Genomic DNA, 12963 nt, shown 5'->3' on the forward strand with positions numbered 1-12963 from the left:
CCATTCTCTCCTCTTTTTTATCATCTCTCTTAAATGGTCTATACCTTATGACATGCTAATCACTCTGACTGTTACTCCGCAGCGCTGTAGAGATAGGTCTGGCAATGCGAGACTCTGACTGCGACTGCTGCTGTTTTATTCAGGTTTAACTATCAATGGGAATTGGAATTTTATTATTTCACTGATTAAAGTGTTAAACACCTGACTTAGGAAGCCTAAGCTTTATTTCAGACAGGCTCATCAACTGAATGTGACCTAAATATTGCAAAGTTTAGAGAATCAGTTCTGCATTACTCACTATTGAATTAGGGAAAGATAACCCAATATAAATTTGACATATTTAACTCATTGCTACCTCGACATTGAAGCCTTCTTCCATATAAAAGTGAAACATTGTTTGAAAATACTTCCATAATGGTAAACATGAGCCATGAGCATAAATCTCACCTGGTTTGCGAAGGTGGAAAGTAACTAATTACATAAAGCACTCTAGTATAGTACCATTTTAAGGTACTTACTTGAGTAATACTGTAATGGGTTAATTGCTGCCCCCATTTGATGGGAAACAACACATTTGTCCCAATTTGCAGTTTTCAGATTTCAGACAGTTTTTAAATTACAACAAACAAACAAAACATCAAACAAACAGAAAAAGAAAAACCTTAGAAATAAGTCCCCCAAAAAACTAAACCATAACAGCTACCCCTGGCGGTAAGTGAGAATATAGCTTTCGTTTTATTCGCTAGATTCTGAGATATCTGTCTGAGATCTATGCCTCCACCTAGAAATACGATGAAGATGAGTAGAATTTTGTTTGTCATGGTCACAGTACTGGAAGATTATATTAAACAAAAAAACATGTTTTTTTTTTTTTTAGAAACAATGTCCCATTTACATTGAATAACCCACAAAACATATTGTCAACAGTTTTCGTAGAGGAACTATTTCTTAGTCAAAACTATTCACAGCAAGGTCCAGTGGTGGTTAAAATCGCAGAGATAAGAGGCTATCACAAAACTAGCTCTTCATGGCTGTCACTAGGTTAAATCTTTTCAAGATTTGTAATTTGTAAAAAAAAAAAATAAAAAAAATAACTGACCCTATGAACAAAACTTGTTTAATGGACACAGGTGGCAGCAATGAGCTCATCATATGGCGCTCTACAGTAGCCTGTATCTGAAAATACAGGCTAATGTTAGCAGGCCTAACTGGACACGAAAAATATGCTTAATTGTAAGTATTTCCAAGCAATATGTTTTGGGTTTACAAGACAAATTCCTTAAAAAATGGGGAACAGTTTGTATATCTCAGGAAAATCCCCAATAAACAGAGCTAAAGTAGCTTCTTAAGATAACGTTGGTAAAATTGAGGCACTATATACAGTTTCAGTCAGGAACACTCTGTCATAGATTTAACCATTGATTGCAACAAATGGAAATACAGTTATGCTTGGTGATGGCTCCGCTCTTGATAATGCTGCCTGGACCAGCCAAGCAGCATGCTAAGACAGGTAGCGCTATGCAAAAACCCCCTTGGGTACAAAAGAGTGAGCCAAGACATTGCAAACTATTTTAAACTTTGAGTCATGTTAGGACTCTGAACTTGGAAGGTAGAGGCTGGGGTGGTGGAGGCAAAGCATCACTGCAGCAGCAGTGAGTGAAGCAGCGTCAGTGTAGCAGGGTCAGTGAGGAGGGAGTCACATTTAAAAGGACCGCCTTGATGTGAGAATGGCTGTGATTGGTGTGTGTCTGATAGGAATGATAATTCAATCAGCGGGCGTATGACTTCTGTTTCCTGCATGAACTAACGCTGAGCTTAATTTAAAGGACTCTTGAATTATATAATGAGACATTTATAACTTATCTTGGTAAGTGGTATCTAGCCTACCAGTGGTGGAATTTAACTAAGTAAATTTACTCAAGTACTGTATGTACACATTTTAGGTAGGCTACTTGTACTTTACTCTTTTCTTTTCATGCCACTTTCTACTTCTATCTAATCCACTACATTCAGAGAGAAATATTGTACTTTTTAGGCTAGGCTACTCCATACATCTGACAGCTTTAGTGTGTTACTTTACCAATTAAGATTTTTTCACACAAAAACACTCGTTTATAAAATATGAAGTACAGTATAAGTGTAAAGTACAGCTGAAATGATTTGATTGTTTCCAGTTTCTAAAATGTGAGGATTTTAGATTTTGTGAGTACTTTTACTTTTAATACTTTAAGTACATTTTCCTGATGCATACTTAAGTAAATGCAGAACTTTTACTAGAGTAACAAGAGTTTTTTTTTTTACAGTGTGTTATAAAGTAAAGGATCTGAATACTTCTTCCACTACTGGTATCTAAAAACAGGTGTATTCTACTGATGCTTTTCAACAGATGCTGATGGTCTTATCTGGCTGTTTGTTATAGCCTACAAAAAAGCATTTGCTTTCTTTAAAATGTAAAGGTGTTTTAACTAACGTTAAACCATAGACTGTTAATATTAAAGGTTTCATCATTACTCGCTTGGCAGCAAGGCGCCACTCAGATTTCGCTGGCGCTTCCGCACAACAGGTCAGCTGATTGACACGGCACGCGGAAACTGTAAAGTCAATTGGAAAGCGCCAGTAGATCTCAAAAGTAGCCGGGCTACATCCACAAAACACCACAATGTATTAATGTTGACAGCAGCGGGTTCCTTACGTGAACAGGACTTTGGATATTAACTCAGATAGCGTATCTTAAAAAACACCGTCACCGAGCTCGAGCTGTCAGCCTCAGGAGAAAGTTATGGCACATAACGAGTCGTTGGTCGCTTTGAATGGGACTCAAGTAAGTTTGTTTTGGAAAGTTTCTGTCGGACTCTGCCCCACCCCGCATTTAGGCGAGACGTTATCAGTGACTGTGGGGTTTCCCGGTGCTTAATGTATACGGGTTTTGTTTACTTACGACATCACCGGTGCCGTAATAGCTGACGTTACTAATACAGACAGTCGTGACTTTATTGCGTTTCCTCCTACAATGCCACTGGAGAAAAAATGCCTCCAAGCTGCAGCGATATCATGTCATAAAGTGTAATGGCGTGTAATGACATGTACATGGCAGTATATTTTAAACGGTTGAAGTAATATGCAATGTATGATCATTGGGAAGCTTATAGAAAATGATTGTATCTTTGCAAAATTCAGTTACACACTTCTATTCCTATGCGTCCTAACTGTGGGGTTAACTGCTGCATTATATGGCATCCTATGGCATTCAAAAATAATTCAAATGATGTTCCCAAGTCATTGCTGTTTTAAAGGAGGGGTGTCCTGAAACAATTTTATTTTGATGTCAGGGGTGTCGGTGTATTATTGCTACTTATCTCACACATATCTCAGTTTTACTTTTTGTTTTATTCTTAAAGATTTCCTACATCGGACATGACTGCAAGGACATTCCAGACTTCCTTGGAGACACATATGGCCAGTTTGCAAGAAGGCTGGATCTAAGCTTCAATCAGCTCAGGTAGATGACAGATGCAAAGGCGACAAACATGTAATCATCTGGATGCATATGCTATGTCTGTCTCTGTCCCTCTCTCTCAGTCTGTTACTGGGAGACATACATCCTTACATCAGGTGCAAGTGAATGTTCGCCCTCGATCTATAGGTGGTCAGAGTGACATCATGACATCAAAGAGCTGAATGAGTGTTAGAGCTGGGTTGGTGCCACGCTGGGGCAGGATAGAAGGAGTGATCAATAAATGTGACATGCTAATTTGGGGGCAAAATGGAAGAAAAGATTCCTGTGTCAGGACATGAAGGAACACCTCATGGCAGCTGCTTCAGAGGGGGCTGCCATTTCAACAGCAGGACAAGCACAAATCTGGCATGTAAAAGAAAGGAGATGATAGTTATAAGGTGCTTTTGCTTCTGAACCCTTTTCATCAGGCCATGGAGCTGTCTCAATAGAGACACTTTATTGCAGGCAGCGCTGGAAATGTGGAGTCCGCAATTTAGCTGATTTACATTGTGTCACATACAGTGTTCAGACCCGCTGGAAAAATCGGTTTCTGGTCAGTGGATAAATAAATGAATGAACACATGGTTGAAGTACCTTTAAGCAAGGCACTGTGAAGGTGTGTAGCTGTGTGACTGTGAAACAGATGTTGCTGGGGAAAAAAATGTCGTCATAATTAATGGACATGATGGCTGGATGCTATGACAATTTAGATTAGATTAGATTCAACTTTATTGTCATTTAGCAGAGTACAGATACAGAGCCAATGAAATGCAGTTGACATCCAACCATAAGTGCAAAATAAGCATTAAATACCAAAGTGCAGGTGAGTAAAATATTCTGTGCAGTTATCTAGACGATAGAGATTAATTATGTACAACAGTGTATAGTTAGATAAATACAGGTTTTCCAGATTACATGTCTACATTGACAGATAAGGAGTCTAGAGGGTTAAGTACAGAGAGTATAGACATTCTATATAAATAATATATATAGTTATATATATATACATATATATGCACAGGTTTATGGGCAGGTTATGGAATATAAAAAATAAATATATATTGTGCAGTTTTGGATGTTGGTAGTGCAAGGGCATTTATAAAACGGTGCAGGAGTGAATGTAAACAGGTAAACAGTGCAGTGCAGTAAATGTAAACAGGTAATGTAAACATGCAGTAAATGTAAACAGGTAAACAGTGCTGTGCAGTAAATGTAAACAGGTAATGTAAACATGCAGTAAATGTAAACAGGTAAACAGTGCAGTGCAGTAAATGTAAACAGGTAATGTAAACATGCAGTAAATGTAAACAGGTAAACAGTGCAGTGCAGTAAATGTAAACAGGTAAACATGCAGTAAATGTAAACAGGTAAACAGTGCAGTGCAGTAAATGTAAACAGGTAATGTAAACAGGTAAACATGCAGGTAATGTAAACAGGTAAACAGTGCAGAAGTAAACACTAAAGTGCAAGTGCTAGACAGGAGGTGAAGTTTTGTTCAGCAATGTTACAGCCTCTGGAAAGAAGCTGTACCTGAGCCTGCTGGTGCGGGAGCGCAGGCTACTGTATCGCCTGCCAGATGGAAGTAGGGTGAAAAGACCATGGTTTGGGTGGGTGGCATCCTTGACAATTGGCTTTGTTTGTACAGTTATGATATGTGTTGTGGATGGAGGAGAGTTGGGAGCCAATAGTCCTTTGGGCAGATTTCAGTGCCTTGCTATCGGCAGCGTTGCAGTTGCCGTACCATACAGAGATACAGTTTGTGAGTATGCTCTCAATAGTACAGCGGTAAGTCTGATAGAATTCTAGGAGATAGGTGTGCTTTCTTGAGGGTCCAAAGTGAAGGCACTGATGCACCTTCTTCACCAGACTAGAGAAGTTGAGAGACCAAGAAAGATTTTCTGTGATGTGGACCCCAAGGAACTTAAAGCTAGACACACGTTCCACCTTAGCACCGCTGATGTGGTTCTTCTGAAGTCCACGATGATCTCCTTGGTCTTCTGGGAGTTGAGTGCCAGGTTATTGTTTTTACACCACATAGCTAGGTGCTGAACCTCATCCCTATATGCTGTTTCATCCTCCTCTCTGATCAGGCCCACCACTGTGGTGTCATCTGCCATAAACAGGGGTGCAGTCGTGTAATAATCAGACATGGTACATTTACAACATTACAACAAAAATATTACAACATTTTGCTTTCTGCATGACCTTCGACAAGTGTATGACCCCACAAAAATGTGGTCAGTGGTTACACTGCATAAACAGTATGCATCTATAAGGAACTGTTGTGATGTTTCTTCACATACCTGATGAAAGTCTTGTAGACTGACAATTGTATGGCAAATAAATTTGCCATCTGTAAGAAGGATGGTGTGCATGAGTTTTCTCTTTTATTAATCATGCTGCCCTCCAACGCACACAGACATATTTTTCTCTTAAAGCTCTGGAATTGAAAAAACAACATTTGCTGAATGGAATTGTATTCATTCCTTATTGTATCATACTGTACTTTTGGTTTCAAATGTAATCAGTCACTTTCAGCATCCACATTCGGTTAATGCCAGAGTGGGTGATCAGAAGTATTTCCATATTAGTGTTATCAAAGTAAGTAAGTAAGCAAGCAAGATGTTCATGTCACTGTTAACTTGCAGTAACTGGCAGACATATGAGTAATCTGTATTGTTTAAACATGATGTTTTCCATTAGATCATGACTGCTATGTGCATGGTACAAAATACTTGGTGAAATAACAGATGTCTTGGTGTTACCTTAGTGGAAGTAATGTTGTCTGGCAAAAAGCTTCATGAAATCTGACTGAAACAACCCTTGTGTGTTGCTGTCAGAGAGATCAAGGTTGGCATTATGTTTCTCACCTTTGAACCCATCACATTAAGTACTTGATGTTTTAGAATCAAATATTTAGGACTCAGATATTACTAATTAATTAATCATTTTCAGTTTGGCTAATCTCAGATGTCAGATATCATTACTAAACTTCAAAGTGTGGTATGGACAGAGAAGTGTTGCAGAAGCAATGAAGTGGTCCTTGAACCAATTGGGGCTGATATCAGTGGACTATTGATTGATGGTTTGCTAGTGGGCAAAATGATCTGTTACATAGTGCTTCATCTTTTTCTCTTGTAGACAGTGTGTTTAAATGGCTCACATTGAAAACCTGTATAGCAAGCTAACATAATTGTTAACTCCCATTGCAAGCACAGTATGAACACGGTATCTCTACCCATAGCTATAAAGTATACATTACTGACCTGCTAGGGCAGTTATGCTGGCATTTCCAACATACACACACTCACATTACAGACCTATATATCCACTATTCTCTCCTAAATTTGTTCTCTGTTGCGATTGTTGTCTGTGCTCACATGACACAATTAGGAGGTTATGGGTGGGGGGAGCTGTGAAATTCAATAAGCAGCTCAACATGTGATAAAGTTATATGCTAACTAAGGCATAGCAGCCCCCTCAGTAGTTTTGATCCCCATAAGAATGCACCTTTGAGGCCCCTGACTCACAGCTTAAGGCTGAAAAGCTTTTTCCACCATCCTTTTTTTTTTGTGGGTAAGGACTAATATGTTTTTGACACAATATCTTGATATAAAAAGTTTACAATATTTTCAGTAAGATACTGGTGATACTTTTGTGATCACTTAAGGAAATTAGCACAAACCAAAACCGCTTCAAAACATTCAACATTTATTTGGCATAACATTCTCAAACAATTTTTCTTTGCTTGTACTGGTGGGCTTTCCTGCAAGATGACTGTCATGCTGACAACAGTTAGCCTAATTGTGAATCCTTTTTTAGGAATACACAGAAAGCTAGATATTAGCTTAATCCATTCAAAATTGGCTAGTAAATGTCACATTTAAGTAGCATATGTAGCTTATTATGGCTAAAATAAATGTAAAGGCACACTTTTGCCCTTGTAGTAAATATATGAATCATCCACTTATCAAATAGGCCTAAGTGTGATAGTTTTATTATATGGCAATATTTTAATTTAGTTGTTCACCAAACACTGTATTTTTAAGCAATTATTGCCGGATACTGATGACTGTATCATGCTCGCTATAACGGAGTCATAAATATCAAGAAAAGACAACATTTAAGCTTCATTGTAATATAACATTGTACCAGGAGCTCCGTACCCGTTATCTTAGCACACTGCCCACACTGCCATAGCACAGAGCTGGATTTATCATTAATATCTCTTTAAGCCTTATATCACAATATTATATAATTATTTATCTCCTAGCTTAAACATTCAGGAATCTTCTATATGACATTACGTATCCGGTAGTAGAGACATTTGCGTATTGACACAATGACCTTGTTTCAGTTTCAGCTGAAGTAAACTAGGTGTAAACAGATGCACATGTTATTGAGACTCGCTGGACTGCCTTCAGCGTCAAGCGCTTCTTTATGCTGCTTGACTCAAATTGAGAGAGAGACATTGCCAGAGTTTGTTGTAGCTAATATGCTTATTTCTGTCAGCTCAATTGACAACACTCATCCAGCAACCTGACAAGGAGTCACAATGAGAAGAAATGTACTGGCATCACCTTTAACTGAGTCCTGGAGTGTTGCTGTGTGTGTTGCACATATGCTTATGTGTGTGTGCATTCTTGTGCATGTTTGCACAGTGTTTGTGCATCTGTCTCTGTGAGCATAACTGTGAGTGGCTGGGCAGGTAATGGCAGGGTGAAATTATGGTAGCGGGCTGTCACACCCACACCTCTCCCTCTGTGTGCTGCAGCCTCAACCTGTCTCATCAATGTGTTGAGAAGTGTGGCTCACAGTGAGATTTCTGTCTCGGGATGGGCTTGGATAGTATTGTGTCGTCCACTTTGTTCCAGGTCAGGTGTGTACACAATGCAGTGAGTGAGCATGTGCTGTCTTGACATTATTCCTCTGTGACTGGGGTGCACTATGGGTGTCTGCATCTGTTACATGCAGTGTTGCCGCCGTGGACACATGAGGTTTGAGGAGGAGGACACATGTCTGTGAGTCACAGGATACATCCTAATGTTGTTAGAATAGTGACAGCCTTTCTTCTCAGATCTGACATGGCATCTTAATAAACAAATAACATTTGTACAATGGCAACATTTTTGAAACCTCAGACCTAACCTATAAGTGAAACCAGCTCTATTTCACTTAGATTTGTTTTAGCTAGTTAAATCTGCCCATCACTTGTCATCATGTGATACTGATTACTGCACATGTAATGTTAAATTGCATATAAAATGTTACAAACAACTGTCAAATATTTGCTATAGTTATTCATAATGCTGGTCATTCCAGTTGATCTCATCTGTTAAACAATACCTACAGCGGAACATTTTTAAAGTGTAGTGCTTAAAATGTACACAAAAATGGGAACACATGTACAAACTATTACAATAAAATAGCCTTGCAATAATGCCCACCTTTAGCATATGTAGTTTTTGTTGCGACTGTGTTAGAGAGGTGTTGATTTAACTCTGATCATTTTGGTGGTAGTAGTTTGTTGTTATTGAATTGCATTATGACAAAAGGTATTTCTTATATTCTGTTTTATTGTGGTAAAATCTTGTAGAAATAAGTGTAAAAAGGTCTTCCAAGACCAAATCAATCTTTTGCAAATGTGTTGAGACTGTATATTCACTGTATACTCACTCATATGGAAATCTGAAATGAGAAGGAGTTTGGTGGTAAACTGGATTAGTTATTTGATCAGAAATTATTTATGTACAATAGTGTTAAATGTTAAGTGTCAAATCCTGTATGTGATTGAAAAAAAGTTTCACTAAAGGCCAAAACAAATTTGATGAGTATGCTCTGAAATTTCTATTGCAATTACTTCAAACAACCATTGATGCATTTAGAGGAAAGTCACCGGTTTCCTCCATCATTGGTAGCGTTCTCCTGCCTTGCTTGACCTGTATTCTGTCTACGGTCACACCGAACAACAAAGGAAAAACACATGTTGTTGGTAACACAAATAATGCTTTTAATGGCGATCCTTAATTAACTTGCGTATCATTCTGCTATTTTGTCCTTTGACCCAGTGTGTCACACACTGTTGTAGTTACAGTTAGGAGTGATGCATTTAAATTAATTCTATTATTGCAGACATGGTCAGTTTTTGGTAAAGAGACAGGTGCCTTTTAAATTTCTGAACACATATAACTTTAAATAATTTATACTTATAAGATTTATGAGTAATTAAATTTTTAAGTTGAAATTCAGCCTGCCATTAAGAAAGAGGAGTCCACATTGGACTTTTGCATTGCAGATTAACCTTAGCTACGTGTGTGTGTGTGTGTGTGTGTGTGTGTGTGTGTGTGTGTGTGTGTGTACAGTTTGTGTGTGCCTGTGTCTGAGGGGGTATGTGCTCACCCAGGATATGTTGGTGATGGCAGGCGTTTTGCATTTTAATGACAAATCAAGTATGCTAACTCGCGTTTTAAAACGAAAGTGCTCTAAATGTCGCCCGGCTGTCAAAATGAGATGTAAGTAGTCTGATGAAAAGAGAACAAAGAAGACAAAGTAGGGAGGCCTGGTACACTGAGAAATGAAATAAAACCTTGTATGGCCTGTCAGCTGTGTCGTTTTATATTCATATCTAAAGAACATTACAGTATTACTCCGCTGCTCATGCCTCACTCATCTGTCTCTCTTAATCCGTCACAGGCACCGCTCTGTCTTTCAAGTTGCTGTATGTCAACACGGGAAGGGGCCTGCTAATTGACAAATGAGTGTCACAGACATCAAGTGCTCCTTTTCTATCCAAGCTAGGTAGACTCTGGTTGTTTGATGGTTGGGGGGGGGAGGTCTGTTATTGGCAGAAGCCCAGTAAGAGGCACGAGACCAGTCCTAGAATGAGAAGTGACAACGGCAAGTCTTGCCTAAGTGTTCAATCTTTGGAGATGCCGGTATGCAGATAAAGTGTCAGTTAGGAGGAGAGGAGATGAAACATTGGCAGTATGAAGTCCTCAAATCACTTAACTGGAAGTCTAGAGTGTGTGTGTCTGGTAATAGTGGTGGCGTACTGTGTTCTGCTGAGGAAATATATTCCATATCCGATCTATCAGGCCTGTTTAGGCCGATATTCTAGGATAACCTCATCTGTGTCTCATAAATTAAGGAGGATGCAGAGCTCTCCCAGCCCTAAGAGATTTAAAACCGAGAGATGAGAGGGACATGGTCTGGCAGGAAATAAGTTATTCATATCAAGGACATTGATAACAAAATATTATTCTATGGTATTGGAGGGGGAAAAAAACCCAACCTTTTTTTTTAATTTTCACTGGGATGTTTTTTTAAATTATGTGCTACTCCTGGGAAAGTGATGGGATGACATAGAGCTAAGGATGTTATGCCTAATGGATGGCTTGTCTTGTTCCCTCATCTCTCCAATTTGAGGTTATATCAAAGTTTTCTTTTATGTGATTGCTGCAAACACCTTTCTAACTGTTGAGGATGGTTAACACAGTGCCAACAGAGAGCCAGAGCTACTGAATCCTTTAGTGAAGAAGTAAAGAGTTATTTGTGCTATTACCAAAAACAGATGTGTGGTATGTGATGGCTCAGTGTGTCACAGGATCAGTCATTGAAATGAAATTAGATTTTGGACAGTTTGGATAATCTCCATTTTAATGCCTTTGGATAGATCTGTAAAATCCAGATATGTTACATTATAGGCATCTGACATAAAACCTCTCTGCATTAAATCAATTAAGACAACAACCTTCCAATGTAAATTGGACAACTTGTATATGATTGAAAGCTCTTCCACAAATTGCAACCAACGTCCATTGTTTTGTTTTTGTGTTTTCTGTGTCCAGCAATGTTTTTTCACTCTTCAGCTAAATTTGCTTTTCTAAAAACTTGCGTGAAGATGTTTCACTGCAGATTTTTTCTCATTGGAAATGTTTTTATGTAGGTTTTAAAAGAAAACCACACTCTCACATCCAGTACTATTTACAGTAAGAACAAAAACAGCTAAATGAATAGGCTAAGTGGAGTAATTGCACAATCAAGGTCTTCCAGCTTGCCGGTTCTTGCATGGTTGATGTGATTTCATTCGTGCATTAGTTAATGCAGTTGAAAGTATTTTCTTACTTCTTCTGCCAGGCTTGTTTAAGGAAGTTGCGGGTATTACCATGGCAACAAACGATCCAGTAACACTGCGCAACAATCCTTGATGTTGCCCACAGCTTTGCAGAAGTACACATTTATGCAACAGCAAGTTATACATCAATTCTCTCAAGAGACAGCCGTTGAGAGTGTCAAGCAACTAATAATGAAGATAAACTTGGTAGACTCATGTCTGTGTTTGCAGATATTTACTTAACTGACCAAATTCACTGGAATAGTATGATGCAAAATTTGTTTAGGATTGTCAACAAATTCAGTGAAAAGACCAAAACCAACCATGCGGTAGTCCGTTTACTTTCCAACTTCCCTACCCTGTCTGTGGCTCTCATACACTGAGGATGTAAATCTTCTTGTAAAAGTGGGTCACAAATATATAGATTTCTCTTTCAAAATGGCTCTGTGATTTTCTAAAACAGCTGGGCACTGTAGTTCTAAGCAAATTGTACTAAAACACAAGTAAATGGTGCATTTGTCTGGGACTGTTTTCAACAACAGATGATCCCACATTTGGCGCTCTTGTGAAGATCTACAGCTGCAGGACAGTGTAGGTGGGATTGAATCCGAATAAATTACAGTTCCCATGTTATTTATAATGAAGGAAAATGTCAACTACTGCAACAGTGTGGCTCACTGATGTATTTTTTTAATAATTTTTGAACAATAACAATGGAGGTCTATGCCACAGTGGAATACGCTATAACAGGCTTTGGCTGCAGTCGAGCAGTCTATCAGCTGCACAATTCCTTTAACCTCAGTATAACATATATAGTATAAATCTTTATCTCTCTGTTAAAACACAACTAAAGTCCACTGATGGCAGTGGAACCATCTGTTAATCACTGTCAGGAGCTGCCATCAACCTTCTAGGGCAATCCACATCCTCCTCTCTTCTTCAATATAAGGCCATCTTGTGGTTTCGGATTCTGAATGGAATGGAACATCTTTATGTTTCTTTTGTTCACATTATATATACTGGGCAGCGATGCCATTCCTTTTATGACTGCGTCACATTTTTTATTGTATATCCCAAGATGGATGGCGTGCCACTGACACAGAGATTTACAGGCCTTCAGCTTGCAGTGGCAGAGCTTTAGAAGGGTCTGCTGACATCTAGCCAACACTTTGGAGGAGGAGAAAGGCTGACATTTTATTGGCTCTGAGAGAGAGAAAAAAAAGAGAAAAAAAAAAAAAAAGACGGAGGAAAGAAAGGAAAAGAGATTCTGTTTCTCTACTTTATATTTTTCTGCACTGCCAGCTGTCACAGGGACCTTGCTAAAAAGAGGGGATTTATTGGGTATTATTTAGAA

At 38.6% G+C, this 12963-nt stretch overlaps 1 protein-coding gene across 1 annotated transcript in view; it reads left to right on the forward strand.

Moving 5' to 3' along the window:
• Positions 1–2549: 2549 nt before the first annotated feature.
• The window catches only part of lrmda (leucine rich melanocyte differentiation associated), a 216906-nt gene continuing 206492 nt past the window's right edge, over positions 2550–12963 (forward strand). Inside the window, exons 1-2 of the mRNA XM_039784726.1 lie at positions 2550–2821; positions 3399–3499. Coding sequence (XP_039640660.1) covers positions 2780–2821; positions 3399–3499 — 143 coding nt within the window. The 5' untranslated portion in view covers positions 2550–2779. The remainder of the gene's footprint in view (positions 2822–3398; positions 3500–12963) is intronic.

This window comes from Perca fluviatilis, chromosome 19, assembly GCF_010015445.1.
Source record: "Perca fluviatilis chromosome 19, GENO_Pfluv_1.0, whole genome shotgun sequence".
NCBI classification, from domain to species: domain Eukaryota; kingdom Metazoa; phylum Chordata; class Actinopteri; order Perciformes; family Percidae; genus Perca; species Perca fluviatilis.